The sequence below is a fragment of the Eleutherodactylus coqui genome, chromosome 10, assembly GCF_035609145.1.
Source record: "Eleutherodactylus coqui strain aEleCoq1 chromosome 10, aEleCoq1.hap1, whole genome shotgun sequence".
NCBI lineage: Eukaryota > Metazoa > Chordata > Amphibia > Anura > Eleutherodactylidae > Eleutherodactylus > Eleutherodactylus coqui.
The window spans coordinates 30,636,082-30,653,977 of NC_089846.1; the positions used below are offsets into that span (position 1 = coordinate 30,636,082).

At 43.8% G+C, this 17,896-nt stretch overlaps 1 protein-coding gene across 4 annotated transcripts in view; it reads left to right on the top strand.

Moving 5' to 3' along the window:
• The window catches only part of MVB12B (multivesicular body subunit 12B), a 133,526-nt gene that overhangs the window by 21,535 nt on the left and 94,095 nt on the right, over positions 1 to 17,896 (top strand). For all 4 annotated transcript variants that reach the window (XM_066580764.1, XM_066580765.1, XM_066580762.1 and 1 more), the window contains one exon: positions 4,820 to 4,942. In XM_066580764.1, the coding sequence (XP_066436861.1) occupies positions 4,820 to 4,942 (123 nt within the window). The remainder of the gene's footprint in view (positions 1 to 4,819; positions 4,943 to 17,896) is intronic.

A 17,896-nucleotide genomic window follows, 5' to 3' on the forward strand; every position in this document is an offset into this window, starting at 1 on the left:
ATTTTATGATTTTTGCTGAGTTGGGTAAACCCAACCCATCAGTCGTACGATGTCTTTTCATGATCAGCTTGTGCTAGCGTGCGTCTTTCTAAATATCTTTTATACAAAAAAAAGAGCTTTAGAAGAGAAAGCGAATTTTGAAACGTCACTTGTCTGTTTCACGCTGTATTCTTCTCCGATGCGGCGTCGCATATGCCATGCCTGATTAATAAGGCTTCGATACCTCTTGGGTATCACTTAAATTGAGTGATTACTCCAACAATATTATCGTTCCATCCTCTCCTCAGAGGCATCATTATTTGTACACAGATCGTCATCATAGAGGCATAATAAAGGTATGGTAGATTCCTGCGCCACTTGTTGGGTTTGGTCATTAAATCCAGAATCGAGTCAGGAGTTGTGGCCTATATCATGTCTTCGATTTCATAGCATTTGGCAATAGTTTTTAGGCTATGTTTCTTCTCTCTCAAGCCATGATCTTTTTTTTTTTTAACTGGTGGTCCCAACCGATGGCTCACCACCCCCTGCTGTCTTGCTCATCATAGGAGTTTTCAGTTATTGTTGCATATTTAATAAATTTGATAAAAATGACACATGTCCATCAAGTCCAGCCTAAAATTCTACTAGATTGATGCAGAGGAAGGCAAAACCCTCATATCCGGTATATGCCCCATATTGGTGGGGGGAAAGACCTTTTCAGTCACAAATATGGCAATCAGAATAAATGCCTGGATCAGTGTTCCATCTCCATATATCTAGTACCTTTTAACTTGTATTAGGTATTTCAAAAACTGTGTCCAGGCTCATCTTGAACTTGTTCTATGAATCAACCATCACAACATCCTGTGGCAGAGAGTCCGAGAGTCTCACTGCTCTTACTGTAAAGAATCACCTTCTATGATGTTGGTGAAACCTATTTTCCTAAAGATGTAAATGATGCCCCCTTGTCATGCTTAATAGTCTAGGTACAAAAAGATCATTAGAAAGATTGCTGTACAGTCTATGCATATATCTGTACATGTAGTTAGATCGCTAAGCCATAATTTTTCGTATATGCTGTAGGCTTGGGAGGTGAACCCACTCCATCCACAGCAGTAATCGGCTGTCTTTGACAGCTAACAGCCGCCTGCAAAAGCCATGATCGGAGATGGCTCAGATTGTAGCCGTCAGGGCTTATTTAGATGACCGTATATCGGCTGGGTATTCATGCCGGCCGATATACGGTGTCTCTCTCTGCAGGGGGAGGAGGCTGGAAGAGCCAGGAGCAGTGCACGCGGTTCCTAATCCCGGGATGTGGAGGAGACTTTGCAAAAATCCTGTCCCCACGCTGCGGCCAATCTGTTGCGGACAAACGGTGTGGAAACGGCCATGCGGCACGGAAATTTAAATACGCAGCATGTCATTTTTTTCTCTGCAGCGGCCTCTTTCTTCTTTATAGGGAGAGATGGCTGCAGCGGAAATGCAGGCAGCGAAGCTGATCCAAAACCCGCAGCTGTGGTTTTCAAGTGGATTTTTGGTGCAGCCAATCCGCGAGAATTCTCCTGGAAATCTGTCCCGTGTGAACCCTGCCTTAGGCCTCATGTCCACGGGCAAAAGAAGAATTAAAATCCGCAGCAGATTTTAACTCTTCTCCTGCCCGCGGATCCGCGCCCCATAGGGATGCATTGACCAGTAGATAAATACCCGCGGATGGTCAATAAAAGTGATTTTAAAAAAAATGGAGCATGAAAAAATCTGAACCATGCACCATTTTCGTGCGAGTCTCCCGCGGGGACGGCTCCCACGGGCTTCTATTGAAGCCTATGGAAGCCGTCCGGATCCGCGGGAGACAAAAATCAGATTTTACTCACCCGCTCCGTTTCTTCTCTTCGCCGCGGCGCCATCTTCTCTCAGTCGCGGCCGGATCATTTTGCTTCGGGCCGGCGCATGTGCAGGGCACGTCACCGACGTCATCCTGCACATCCGCCGAGCCGAAGAAAGAAGATCCGGCCACGACGCAGAGAAGATGCCGCAGCAGCGAAGGAAGGATCCGGAGCGTGCGGGAGGTGAGTTAATTCTGATTTATTCTTATTTTCAGCGCTCATGTCCGCGGGGCAGGAGGGACCCGTTGCAGATTCTCCTTGGAGAATCCGTAGCGGGCCTGATTTTCCCTGTGGACATGAGGCCTTAATGCTTTAATTGCTATTGTCTATTCTGACAGTTGCATTCAAATACCCTAAACCGCCCCATCGCAATAAGATTGTGGGGTTGCCGCGCAGCTGTTATGATTGATTAGCTTTATACAGCATGCCTATGGCATATCTTTTAATAGGCATCCTGTGATATGGTATAATGCAATACTGTGGTATTGCATTATACTATATAAGTGATCAAACAATCGCAAGTTCAAGTCCCCAATGCGGGGCTAACAAACAAAATTCCAAAAAAAAACAAACGCTAAAAGTGTAAAAAAAAAAAAAAAAGTTTTCGTATCGCTGCCTCTGTAAAGTTCCAGTCTAAAATTAAAATATCACTTTTATTACTACCGCAGGGTGAACACCATCAGAGAAAAAAAAATATGCAACGCCAGAATTGTGGCTTTTTTGGTCATCCTGTCTCCAGGAGAAAATTGAATACAGCGATAAAGTTGTATGAACCCGCAAAATGATACCAATAAAAGCTATAGGTCACCCCGCAAAAAACAAGCCCTCACACAGGCTGGATGGAATAATTAAAAAGTTCTGATTATTTCAAATTAGGAATGCCAGAAGTGCAGGATGTGAGCTGAAGTGAATGGAAGCTACAGAATGCTGTGCTACACTGTTTCCATAGCCGTCATCGAAGTGAATTAGAGCCGCAGAATCAGCGCTGGGATGAAACGTTCAACTGATGCCGAAAGGGGTTGGACGCAGAGGGCTGGGTTTTCCCATCTTGGCCATGAAAAGCCGAGATAGGAATGCCCCTTAGCATAATCTGTGTTGCGTAGTTGCTACCTCCATCGCCTCTGGCTTGACTGATCTTGGTTGTTGGAGTTGACTGAACTAGCTGCCCGCTGCTGTTCCTTGTTTCTTCCTTTTTTTTCTTGTCTTGCAGCTTGTGCTTTCCTTGTAAGGTAGTGACTACGGGCTCACAATTGTTTCTTTTCACTGTGACTGGAGTGCTTTTGTCCTCAAAGTCTTTGGGAATGCTGATCACACAATGACCTACATTTTTTGGCATGGCTACTGAATATCTAAATCAGCAATCGGTCTACCCTACTACAGAGCGTCTCATATATTCTTTCCCCTAGAAATCTCATTATTATGGCCAAGAGCACTCTTTTATCACAATCAGAGGGAACTCAAAAGCGACTTTGTACTAGAGCAATATCTTAACGCTATCCCTTTTCCACAAGAGTCCAATGGGTTCTACGACGACGTGCCGAGACGTCTTTAGAACTTTTTGATATATGGCCTAAAAAAGATTGTCAGCCAATAGATGTATAGTATGTAAAGCTGAAAAAAAGGCATATGTCCATCCAGTCCAGCCTATTATCCATCCGTGCTGAACCAGAGGAAGGCAAAAAAAATCTCAATGAGGTAGAAGCCATTTTTCCTCATTTTAAGGCCGCTTTCACACGGCTGTGAGATTTGTGGGTTGCTAGACGCACAAATATGAACTTCGTTCTTTTGAATGGAGTCATATACTTGAGCGATTTTTTTCCATACCTCATTGCAGTGCGGGAAAAAATCGTGGCATGCCATATCTTTGGGCGTTCCTCGGAAAGCCTCACCCGTTTAATTCAGTGGGACCTTAAATACATTGCATGGCTCTCGCATGCTGTGTGATGGGAGGTTTCCCATTGAAATCAATGGGAAACCCTTCCGATCCTCTCTCGTTCGTGAAAGGATCGCAATTTCCCTGATTCGAGGGAACACCAATGCAAGGTGTTTTTTCCTGAAAATCTGCTGACGTCCACGGGTAAATTGCACGTTCACACGCATGATATCGGGCCGAGTTTCTTAGCCTAATATCACGCCCGCCTGTGTGTGGTTAGCCTACGAAAAACATTCCTTCCCAACTCCGACATGGCAATCAGAATAATCCCTGGATCATCCACACTTCTGAACTAATCGGTGACTATATAACATATAATATTACATTCAAGAAGTGTTCAGGCCTCTCTTGAAATCTTTTTGTGAGTTCTGCATCACCACATACTCAGGCAGAGACTTCCATAGTCTCACTGCTCTTACAGTAAAGAACCCTCACTACTGTATGTTTATGTAGAAGCCTTCTTTCCTCTAGATGTAGAGGGTGCCCCCTTGTCACAGTCCTGGGTATAAATATATGATGGGAGAGATCTCTGTATTATCCCCTGATATATCTATTCAGAGTTATTAGGTCGCCCCTCAGCCTTCTTTTTTTCTAATTAATCCCAATTTAAATAACTTCTGAGTACTGTAGTCAAGTGTTGCTCTTCATTGCTTCACCAGGAAACTACTGAGGATGTTCATAAAACTTGTAAAAAATCATTACTTCACCTTTTGGGTTGACAAACCAAAATCCCCAGTGCCTACGTAAGAACGTTATAAGATAAGGTTCAAGCTGTATCTTCCTCTTGGCGCCTCGTTACTACTGTACAGAGCTCGTGTTTGCTGTTGGGATATGACTTGGTCTTCACGATCTTCATATAAAGCATGTCTGGTTCTTAGAAGTATCTGGGACTTGCCTACATTTGTGGCAGGGAAGGGGAACGGGTCATGGCGGAGTGGTGGGAATGTGTTGGGGTTCTCTGTTAGAAACTAGTTTACAGACCACGAATCAAGAGCTCAGTGATCAAGTTTGCTTTTCTCTGCAGGATCGCACTATAATGCCTGAGGTTCGGGATCTTTCAGATGCTTTGACTGACCTGTCTATGGATCCCATCACTGGTGTTGGGGTAGTGGCATCAAGGAACAGAGCACCTACAGGCTACGATGTGGTAAGCATTGGTTTGGCTTTGAGTAACTGCAGATATAAGATGCTTATCTCTGGTCTATTGTATGTACGTTGGTTGATCGTCACCGTTTTGTATTTGCCTTCTGTTGAACTGATCAGATCTGTCTTATGAAAAAAATCAGTGACTGGAAGAGGCGGCAACTAAGTTATAGGTTGTAACGTGACAAATCCTTAACAGACGGCCAACTACTTCTACTTGGACCAGAAGCAGGTGATAGAAGTTTCATCAGTGGCGGGCTCATTTCTGAGACTCTCATTGATCCAGAGAATGGGGGAACCTATGTCCACTCTTTTTGTCGCTGCGGGGGATGCTTCTCCCACCTGCAGTGATGTCGCGTTGAATGGAGTGATGGCCGTCGCCCCATTCATTTCAGTGGCGCCGAGTGCTTGTTTCATCTCCATTCAATCTCCTCCACACTACAGGGGGTGCTGTGTGCCGCAGTAAGGACGACTGGGAAACTGGACACCTGTTCTCGGGATCGGGAATACCCCCCATGATCAGACAATTTTATCACCTATCCTTAACGACTAATTGGGGTTAAATATATGGTGCTTGGTCCTGGGTTTTAATCCTGTCCGATTACATCATGGAAATACATGGTGGATTAAAGCCTCTGCTCCTGCAGTCAAGCAGGAGTAGGTTGGGTCCTTAGCTGTTAGTCACAGCTGAGAATCCAGAGGAGAAGCAGTCTTTAGCCGCTTCTGCCTCCTCCTCTCCTGGGTACATAGAGCTCAATGAGTGCTATGTACTAAAAAGTGGAAGTATAACTTCCACTATGTGACCCGGCGATCACGTGTCTGCCGGATGCCCCCTGTTACAGCAGAGCGACAGGGTCCTAGCAGATACTGATCAGCTCTGTTAGTGACTATTGTCACTACAGGGGGACGTGTTTACCTGTAACTGGGGCTCCTATGGATGCCCCAGCTACAGTGGAAAAGTTAAAAAAAAACAGCTAAAAATGTAAAGACCCCCATAGGTTCTATATGACGTCATGGGGGACATAGATGGTAAAAAAAATAGTTACAAAAATAATATTAAAAAAGAAACAGAATAAAGGGAAAAAAAATACATAAAAAAGAAAATGACCCCAAACCATCACTTTATGCGTCCTGTAATTTAAAACCATACATATTATATGTCAAAACGTCTGAAACAAGATCGGGAAGCCATTCCCATACATTATTTTAGTGTAAATATACTAATTTAAAAATTTTTTTTTTCTAGCTTTTTACCTACAGTAAAACTAAAAAAAACTGAAAAAAAATATTAAAAATAGCGCTATATACCACGGGAAAAAGAACCGCAAATATAATTTCGATGGTTAAAGGAAAAAAATAGGGCATTAAAAACTCTAAAATGTGTCTGGTTCTTTATGACCAAAACACCCTGGTCCTTAAAGGGTTAAGATGGTCACCTACTGTCTTAGGTTGACTGACTCGCATGTACTTACAGGCTGTGTGTACATTTTAATAGTTTCAGTGCCGTACAAATGGCTACAAATCCCCCATCCGCACTTTTTCTCCCATTTACTGGTTGTGTACAGATGAATGTGATATTCGATGCATGCGTTATAGTGCAGTGGTGTAATATACTCCGGAGCATGTCGCCATGTAACTAGTATCCCCCCACTACTGCATCCTTTAAGGTCTCGCTTGTCTTTATATAGACATGCCTTTACAGCGCTTCTATTTTTATGTCCCCTCGTAAAGTCTGCTCCGCCGTATACACACATGTACTCTCCGAGGGGCACATTTCTCTACTGATTCATTAGACCTCAACTAAATAAATGAATAGGAATTTGTCTTGACTGCAAAATATTAACAGATGTTCCCCGTCCTGACATTTGCCAAGTTGAGTAAAAGTTACTTGTTTGCGAATTGAACTTGAAATGTCAACGTTTCAATATGAAGGCGGTACTTCCGAGTGTTCGCAGTGGAATCCCGTGCTAGAAGCCTTGAAGGACTGCTACAAATATAAAGGAGGTATTTGGTATCACTAAGGGCTTATTCACAATTGCAAAATGCACAAATATGAACTTCATTCCTTTGAATTGACTTATTTTAACCCTCGCTGCATGCTCTATTTTTTGGGGTTCCCTCCGAATGCCTCACCTATTATCTTCAATGGGACCATAAAAGACATCGCCTGGCACTCGCTTGCAAGTGCATTGTGATGTTACCTATTGAAATCAATGGGGAACACGTACCTCTGACATGCGGGAAACAGGCGCCCGGGGATCGCAGTTTCACAGAAGTGTTGCAAGGGTTTTTTTGAATAAAAAATGCATGTTGACAAGGGCGGTATCGGGCGGAGTTTCATGGCCCGGTATCTCGCTTGCCCGTGTGAATTTAGCCCAATACTGATTTTTCTTTGTAAGGCCGGCGGCACATGACCGGATTTCAGTTTGCATATTCCGCGATCGTCACCCACGCAGATAATCTGCGGCATGCCACATCCATTAAGAAAAATGGGACATTTACAAGTCCACTCACACGAACAGACAGCGATTGCGAGCCGTCTGGACCAGCGCAATGCACGTTTTAGCAGGTACACACGGACGCTGGCTGGGCACAGGGCCGGGTTCCACTGTAGGCTTCTGTGTGCTGCCGGCCTAATGTAGACTTGTCAGTATGATAAAGTCGAGACACAGAGATTAGGAATGTTTTCATTCTATGGACCATATATAAATGCTGCGAGGACTCCTAGAGAGAACCTAAGGTTATGTTCACACTTAGAGGAATTGGTGCAGATTTTCTGAGGTGAAAAATCGGCATCAAAATCCACATCAAATTCTGAGCCGTTGATTGGGTGAAATCTGGTACAGATTTTGATTTTGGTGCAGAATGGCACCAAAATCTGCCACATGGGAATTTTCCACACGGAAACCGCCTGTAACACTGCGGCAGAAATCCACGCCCGTGACGCACACTTCTGCCGCGGGGTTGTGTTGCATATCTGTATGTGGATTTACAGTAGCCCTGTCAATAGGCAAAATCTGCAAGTGGAATTCGGCACGGATCCGCATGAAGTAATGTCGTGCCACTTCTTTATGGTGATCCATGCAGAAATGCGTTGGAATTCTGTACGTGGCTTTTTCCCAAACCTTGGCAGTATAAGCTTAGATTTCTGCCGCAGTTTTACTAGTGGATTCTTTGTGGTACTTTCCGCGGCAGAATCCGCCTTGTGAAAACACCCTAGGGAACCTTGCACACGTGGAATTGAGGGCCCAATCTGCACCAAAATTCATGTCAAAATCTGCACAATTTGATGTGGATTGCCGTGGATCAGTAGCTGATTTCACCCTCAATTGAAGGAGTGAATTCTGGTGCAAATGTTTAGCTGCAGAAGGCCCGCACCAACTGCTCTCTATGAACGCACCCCGGAAGCCCTACTTCACCACCCACGCAATGATTGACAGCTCTCCCTATACACAAACTCCTAGAAGAACAAGTGGCAAACTCTGTGTGTGGGCGAGGGAAGCATTGATTACTTTTAGGCCTGTGTGAAAGATGCCTTAAAATGTGGTCTGATTGCTATTTAAGGCTGCCTGTCCACGGGCGTTGCGGTATCTTATCTCACAGATAGGCTGACCACGGAGAATCGCTGCAAATCGCAGCATGCTGCGATTTGCCACCCGCAAGCGGAGAATCACAATGATTCTCTGATCGTGGACAGGGGGTCTGCGCTCTCCATAGCAACACTATGGAGACTATTCACTGTGTTCTGCTGCGGCTGGATTATTGCCGAGGGGAACGCAATTCAAACTCACCCGTGGACAGCCACCCTTAATCACAATTGTAGGCAAACGCAGTCTACACTAATACCGTTGTATCATGTTGTAATAGTTGTATCATTTTTATTGAGTACATTGATCCGCCGTGCAGGGAGAAAAACCAAGTGAACCCTTGGAGTTGTAAACCTGTATGTAGTTCCTTCTTTATCAGTAAGCACCTTCAGCAAATTTTTTTGTAGATGAAAAAATAAGATTAGTGTTGAGGAGGAATTTTGGACATTATCTCAGTGCAAATTTATTTTAGTTTATTTAGGTCAATGATATTTCTGGGATGCCTTGTGTGCACAATAGAGATGAGCGAGTATACTCGCTAAAGGCAATTGCTTGAGCGAGCATTGCCTTTAGCGAGTATCTCCCCCGCTCGAGACTGCAGGTTCGGGTGCCGGCACGGGGGAGCGGTGAGTAGCGGCTGTCAGCGGGGGGGGGGAGAGTGGGAGAGAGAGATCTCCGTTCCGCCTCCGTGCCCGCTGCCGGCACCTGAACCTGCAGTCTCGAGCGGGGGAGATACTCGCTAAAGGCAACGCTCGCTCGAGCAATTGCCTTTAGCGAGTATACTCGCTCATCTATAGTGCACAACCCTCTCGAAGTCATGCCACAACACCTTGCAAGGGTTAAGATCAGGACTCTGGCTTGGGCATTCTAGAACACAAATCATTCTCTCTTTCAACCATTCTTTAGTTGATTCACTTGTGTGCTTTGGGTCATTGTCTTATTGCCTCACCCAACTTCTCTTTAGCTTGAGGTTATGGACTGCAACCCCTCCTGTAAAATGCTTTGATCCACCTTAAAGCTATTGTTCCCTCAATGATTTCAAGGCTTCCTGGCCTTGAGGCAGCAAAGCAGCCTCAAACCACAATGTTCCCTCCACCATGCTTCACAGTTGGGATGAGGTTTTGGTGTTGGTATTCTTTTTTCCTTATACATGGGGACACATTTTTGAACTGTCTAAAAGTAAAACTGTCTTCGTTGCCTATAGCAACCAATCAGAGGTCAGTTATCATTTTACCAGAGCAGATTACAAAATGAAAGCTGCGCTGTGATTGGTTCCTTTGGGCAACTAAGACCGTTTATCTTTTAGACAATTTCATAAATCTCCCCCATAATGTTGTGCATTTGTGCACAAAAAAAAAAAAAACGACACTTTTTTTTCTCCTCTGTCCATATAACATTTCCCCAGAACCATTAAGGGAAATTCATGTGGTCTCAGGCAAGCTTGAAACAGACTGCAATGTATTTTTGACAGCAGTGACTTCCATCATGGTGTCTTTCCATGAACATCATTCTTCAAATATTTTTCTAATAGTGGACATCGAAACAGAGATTTTTTTTGTATGTTTGTAGAGTCTTTTGTGGGCCTTTTGCGGTTATCTTGGGCTTTTTCACCTCTATCAGGATTGCCCAATTGCCCCCATGATCTTAACAGGCTGCCCACTCCTAGGGAGAGCAGCAATAGCCCTGAGTGTTATCTATATGTAGCTAATTTGTCTAACCTTTAGCAATGATTGTGTAGCTTTTCCAGCTTTATGCATCACTGTAACCATTTTTCCGAGGTCTTCTGAAAGTTGGTTGCATTGAGGCATGGCTCACACTAACCAATCTTTTGTGAAAAGAACAGATTTGTCAGTAACTAGGCTTTGTGTACCTTTATTTAACGGGAAAAGCACCTGTGAAAGCCAAACTTCCAATATCATCTTAGTAACTGAAATACCTTTGGCAATTAGGTCTTGGAGAAATCATTAGCCCAGTGGATCACAGATTTTTTTTTTCCTCCCTGCACTTTGCATGGCTACTCAATATGCTCACAATGCAGTAGGACATGAACGGTACAACTGTGTGTTATTAGTTTAGTTATATTGTATTTGTCTTTAATCATGACTTTGATTATAATCAGAGTACATTTCATTAGTTATAAATCCAAGTAGTGCCGAAGGGTTCACTTACTTTTTTTTGCAGCTGTAATATGCTGCCTCCCGAATGGGTGGCCTGCATAAAACATCACATGAACAATAATGACCCTTCCTGTTTGAAGTTCTCATATAAGATGCACAAGGATTTGTTTCTCAATGGAAAAAAAAATGTCCTCAAAGCTAAATGCAAATAAACAAGAAAAACACATTTCCTCTTCAGGCGGTGAGACATCTGGACGTTGTACATCAGCTGCAGCACATTTCACTCTTCTTCGTTATTGTCTTTTGTTCCTTCACTTCTCTAACCTCCTTCCCTCTCCGCCCTCATTACAGAATATAAACCTTGTGTCAGCATGTTTTATAGTGCCGATCCCAAAACCTGTAACACCAATTTCCAGGCCTTTTTGTGTCTTGTTAAGCTTATCCTTTTGTTTCTTATGTCTTTTAATTGACTGTTAAAACTTTGTGCATGCAATGACTTTCTAATTACATTTCTCTATAAACTCCTCCTGATGGCCCGTTAGGATATATTCAGTTATAGAAAACTGGTGCATAGGGTAGACGAAGACCACTGGCATTCCTGCGCAAATCTCCAAAGAGTAAGTACGAGAAAATAATCCAACTTCTCTTTGTATGAGATCGGCATTAAGACACATTACAGGGAAGACCCCTTCATCAGTTAAGCTGGGATAGGTACAGAGGAAGTGCAGGGGAAAGCATATCTGTACCTTGAAACAAGTGAAGCCATCTATTGGTACTCCAGCTTTAAAAGGGGTTGTCCAGTTGTAAACTGTTGATAAGTCTATCCTCAGGTCAGATTTCTTCTGAACGTAGATGACTTTGTTCCCACTGAAGTTTTCAGGTTTGGTGATGCAGGTGAAGTTCCCATTGACGTGAATGGATGCAATACCGAGCCTGACCACTGCGGGGGAAACGGAGCTGTCTACTTTCTGCGGAAATCAGCTCTGAGCACAAGTACACAGGCCCAGAGAGTAGCTGATTGCACAGGTCAGTCATTGGAGACTGTCGCCAATTTACTATTGATGGCCTAAGCTAAGGATAGTCCATCAACCGTTTACAACTGGACAACCCCTTTAGTCACAACCCGCACTTCCTCTTCCAACTTAAAGGGGTACTCCGGGCACAGACCAACATTTTTAAATCTAATGTCCATCATCAGAATAAGCCATTTTGTAATGGGTTCACTATGCCTGGTCTAGCCACTTTCTTCATTTTTTATCTGACACATGACCTTCCATTTAAAAAAATAGTTCCACTTCCTCCGACATCTTGTCTGCATTTGCTACTTCCTCCCCTGTCCATAGCCTCCTACATCCTGTGAGCAGTGCATTATGGGAGGACGGGGTGGAAGCACTGCGCTGTATTGCTCAGGTGCAGTTCAGAGTGCCGGATGGCTCGGTCTGATGGCTGCAGCTGCTTTCTCTGGCCCTCTGAGTGAGGGCGAGGTTGGTGCTAGTAAGTTGCAGGACCTGTAAGCTGTGGGCGGAGCTACAGCATTGGTGGTTCACAAGCTCTATGCATGCTGGGAGTTGTAGGTGACCGTCTGCTGCTGTATTTACTGCAGAAGTGATGCTTGTAAACACAACAGCAGATCGGCGGCTGCACGGGACGAAAGAAAGTGGCAAATAATAGGTATAGATTGCGACTGCTTAGCTGTACCTCCTGGATTTCAGCACTTTCAGAATTTCAGTTTTGTGTCTGGAAAACCCCTTTAACTGATGAAGTGGGCGTCTTCCTCTAAAACACATTTTCATGCTGAGAAGTTGGATTATATACTTGTCTTTGGGAGGTTTGTTCGAGAACACCAGTATATTTCATATACCTATACACCTGTCTCGGCACGCCCATCCTGTGGGGTGTTCATCAGATCGGCAGCACCTTCTATTAGAGTTCATTTTGGCCCACCGTCAGATCCCTTTGGTTTAGACCCCTCTCGAGTTTTCTGTTCGCTCCACCACCATTTAAAAAAAAAAAAAACCAAAAAACCCATAATTTTAATTTTTTTTGTGTCAACATAACTGTCTGAGGGCTTGTGATTTTACATCATGAGTTGTATTTTCCACTGGGGAAAATACAAATCTGTCCAATCTTTTGGGGGTCTTGGTTTTACGGTGTACACACCGAATGACATGACTTTATTCTGTAGGTCAGAAAAACTTTATAAAAAAAGTATATATATAAATAATTTTGTTATTCTGACGCCTTCTTCTGACCGCCACAAATTTATCCACTGATATAGCTGTGGGACGGCTTGTTTTTTGTGGGAGGTCCTCTATTGGTACCATTTTTGAGTCCGTACGACTTTTTGAACACTTTTTATTAATCTTCTTTTTTTTCTCGGAGACAGGTTAGCTGAAAAAGCGCAATACATTTTTTGGGGGGGCTTTTTGACAATGTTCACTGCGTGAGATAAATGTGGGGCCAACAGTCGCTTCAACGACAGCACAAGCGCCGACGTCACTACTAAGGTTGTCTGCGATCGTGCAGAGCATTTACACAGAAAGACTTGCCACCGGCTCGCGGGTTTCACCTCCTACATGAAGTCCTGAGCGGGGAGCGTTTACACGGGATGAGACGCCAGCGAGCCAACAAGGTTTTTTTTTACTGACTGAAAAGTCAGCCTAACAAACCGCAAACGAATAGTGAGCGATTTTTTTTGTGCGCTAATCGTTTCGTCTAATGGGCCTTGACTTTAATAGGTCAGACTTTTACACACACGCACAAGACTGAATAGTTTATACTGGAAAAGGTTTTTTTTTTAACCTTTTTTACTGTGCTTTTATTTTTTACAGTACTAAAAAACTAATTGTAAACTTACTTTTACCTTTTTTTGTCTTTAAGCGATCGTTTGATTGCTTATACCATATAACATACTGCAATAGTTATGGTATTTCTGCCAACAATGTATTAAGATATGCTTCAGTCTTGTCTTAATATGCAGAAATGTATGAAAGCTCCTGGGGGACCCAAATGACACCTCACGATCTCAGCGCTTGTTCCGGACCATGGATCGAGCCATTTAAATGCCGGAGTTGTCACAGTCATTTAAAGGGTTACCGGCTGCTAACGTGTTCATGTCAGCTATCTGTCCCACACACACTAGTCACAATGTCTTGAAATGTGCTGGGCAGATGCTGTACTGCATACAAGACGGAAAACTGGAACCGTTTCCAGTCATGTTGGGAATGTGTCACTCCTTGAGTCCTGGATGATCTAGAAAGAGCAGATGATCCGTGCGAACTGCGTCCCTTAATATAATGCTGATCGTGGTATGCTAAAAATATGTGACATTACAGACATTTGTGGTGCTGCAATGTAATGATCAGTACCAAACTCAGGAAGGAGCCATGCGGCGTCCTTAAGAAAGTGATCACTGGGATACGTTTGTTACAGCTCTTCCAGATATTTGATCCCGCACATATGGCGTCTGTCGCTCTGGTGGACGTGTCCTGTCCGTGGAGTACATGGATGGCCATTCATTGGAACAACTGGCATGTAGTACTACATTTCTCCTGTAGCCAGACCTGATCTGACCCCCGGGCCAACTTTAATACAACCCTGGCATGTGTACTGTGCCAAAGTCGGAAGTTAGTGCCATGGTGGCGAATGTCCTTCTCCCACCTGGCTTCACAATGTGGAAATGTGGAGGATTGATGTTATAAGCTGGTTCCTGCTCCCTGGTTTGATGCATTGCATTACCCCCCACCACCACCACCACCTCCCAATCCCCCTCCTCTCCAGAGAAGAGTCCAAGGAGTCTGGTCTAGTAACAGAAAATAACTCTCATTCATTGCTTATTCAAATGGTAACGGGGTAACATCCATTTACACAGTATCCTGACCTAGAGGTGGTGGCTGGAAGTACTGCTGCCTAAAATCCCGTAATGGTTGGGACAAATCTTGTACTTTGCTCCCTTTATCCTCATTGGAACCAGGAACATGGGGGATGTTTGTGTTCCCTATACCCCGTATATACCGTGAGAGGGTAGCTACATCATGGTTGGAAAAAAAAAAAGTCACCGGAATGGCCCTTTGAGGTGATGATACCGAGCTGCAATCCCATACGCTGCCTACGGAGAGAGGATCACTGTGGAAGAAAGCAGACGGGTTTTTTTTTAGTCTCATTGGTTTGAAGAAACATTTCAGCTCCTGATTGTAATGGTTGTTTATGCTTATGTATATAAACCTATGTAAATATACGTTGGAGACAATCTGTTTCCTCATCGAAACCGTCATGTTCAGCTTTGGCGACTGTGGCTTACAATCCACCGCAGAGATGGGCGCACTCTTCAGACTTTGTCTGCCAGCCAGTTTACTCATGTTGTGGTTTGCTTCTACAGCTCTAGAGGTTTGCAAATTGTAGTGTAACTCGACTTTAAACGGGTTTTATTTAAAGAAATATGAAAACTAGATATTAATAAGGACAGACGAACTCTGGCCCCGTGGTGCCTGGCGGCTGCCAAGATTTTCTGCAGTTCCTGTCTTGTAAGAGTCTCAGAGCGTGAGGGGTTAATTACTTTTTAATACCTTCTGATGGCTGAATGGTGGGGCATATGCCTCTGTGAAGGGGCAGTGGTGGCTCAGTGGTTAGCATTGGTGTCTTGCAGTGCTGGAGATCTGAGTTCAAATCTAACCAAAGGTTACATCTGCATGGAGGTTCTATGTTCTCCCCGTGTTTGTGTGAATGCCCTTTGGGTAGTCCTGCTTCCTCGCTATGAAGGGTGTATGAAGTGGTCTCCGGAGTTGATCCCGTTCCATACAATGCGGGTGCCGGCTGTTTCTTACAGCTGTTAGAAGATGGCCGTAGAAAATTAGCTTTTTTTTTTTTTTTTTTTTTTTTTCAAAAACATTTTATTTTTTGAAAGTACCAAAGCAAAAAAAAAAAATAAACCCGCAAAAAACCTACATAGATTTGCTATCCTAGTAATCGCACTGACCCATAGAATAAAGTTATTATGTCATTTTTCCTGCATTGTGTCACTGTAGAACCCCCCCACCCCAAGATGGCTCTTTTTTTCTATTTTTTTACGTTTTTCAGTACATTATATGGTACATTACATAGCACCATAGAAAAATAGAGCTCATTTTTCAGTGGATGACTTCCATTGAAGTCAATGGAAGCCGTCCGATCTGTGGCCCTTCCTCAATGTAATTGCAGAAAAGTTGCAGATTCCACGGGAAAAGCAAGAGTTTAAAAAAAAATAAAAAATCTGTACTGTAGATGTCCGCCGGGGAGTCGTGCAGACCCTCCGCAGTACAGAGTGAAGACTGAGATATGCGCAGACGCCGCTGGCAGGTGTGTTGTCGCGATGGAAGATCCAGTCATCTGCTTGTCACAAATCAGGACTTTTTTTTCCATACGTCGTGATGCAACCTTCTCAAAACTTTTAATTAAAGACTTTGGCTGTTTGACCCCGTGTTACAAAGAAACATATGAGCATTGCTCACACATTGCTTGTATGAATCAGCTGTCACAAAATAGGCAAAAACTGAACTTAATGGAGGAAGAAAAAACAATCTCTGGAGCCGAGTGCAGCCTTCCCCAATAACTACGGCCGGTATACCGCCTCAGAGAAGGGTTCTGCGACAACCGCCTAGCCATGGAATCCTGTACCAGAGACACCCCGACAACCAGAAGATTTCCTGCTTCTTTTGGGTACCCCCTCGTAGACCCGTTACAAAATAATGGGTTCTATTTTTGTGCATCTCGCAACGCAAAAAACTCGCACGAGTATATTGGCCTTGTACATACAGCCTAGGATTCTGCCGTGTGAACGTACCCTAACCGTGTCGGCTCTTGGCTAGAAATTAAAATATGGGCGCAGGGATTCAATAATGAGCACGTTAGTTTAAGCACTGAGCCTTCTAGTTCATTCTTATCGGGTTTTTTTATTGTTTGTTTGTTTTTTTAAAGAAGCATGTAGCAATTTTCCAAACCATTGTATCTAGTAACAGAAAATAACTCCCATTCATTGCTTATCCAAATAGTAACAGGGTAACATCCAGTACAGTCCACTTCCACAGTATCCTGACCTAGAGGTGGTGGCTGGAAGTACTGCTGCCTAAAATCCCGTAATGGTTGGGACAAATCTTGTACTTTGCTCCCTTTATCCTCATTGGAACCAGGAACATGGGGGATGCTCGTGTTCCCTATACCCAGTATATACCGTGAGGGAATAGCCACATCATGATTGGGGGGGAAGAAAAAGTCACCGGAATGGCCCTTTGAGTTCATGATACTGAGCTGCAATCCCCTACGCTGCCTATGGAGAGAGGGTCACTGTGGAAGAAAGCAGACGGGTTTTTTTTTTTTAGTCTCATTGGTTTGAAGAAACATTTCAGTTCCTGATTGTTTTTAAAGAAGCTTGTTACAATTTTCCAAACCATTGTATCTTATGCATGGCATCATTACAATGAAACTGGAAACGGCTTTTACCAATATGTAACCTTAAGACTTCTTTGTATTGGAGCTTATGGGCCCAGCCTATACCATGAAAAGCAACCCCACACAATTATTCATACTCTACCAATATTTACCTCTGGCATCACAGCCTTGTGCGGATGGCGTTCTCCTGGCCTCCGCCAAACCCAGATCCATCCTTCAAACTGACCGATGGTGAAGCATGATTCATGTCCAGGCCATGGGGACCCTTTTAGACTGCCTACACCTGTGAAGCTGATGCCTGGTATAACTCGTAGAGATCTCTGATTTTGAGCTTTCCACCCATGAAGCTCTCAAAAACATTTAATTTCTAATGTTTCTCAAAGCAACTTGAAACTTTTTGTATTACAACCTAGAACAGTTGTTATATGCTGTCTGTACCTTTAACTTATGTGACTCTTCTCCGGTTGTTGATATTGCTTCTGAACAGTTCCTTTTATACTGAAACAGCCATTTTTATTCATCGGGAACACAAAGCAATATGGAAATTTGACCAACTGATTTGTTGGAAAGATGATTTAATACGATGCCACCATATTGGTGAAGCTGGGTGCTTTTTATGACGCATTGGCTTGTCCGTGCGAAGTGGGGCTCTGAGGTAGGCCAGGCGGGTAACGATGGTAATGCGTGCTACAGGTAGCGGGGCAAGAGAAACTGGGGTTGTCCCACAAACTGTATCCGGTCCCACCTTGCTCTGCAATAAGGCGTGTGTAGCGCTGATGTCAGGGGTCGCGGAGGAAAGAACACATTGTTCCGTATGGTGATGATCCAAAT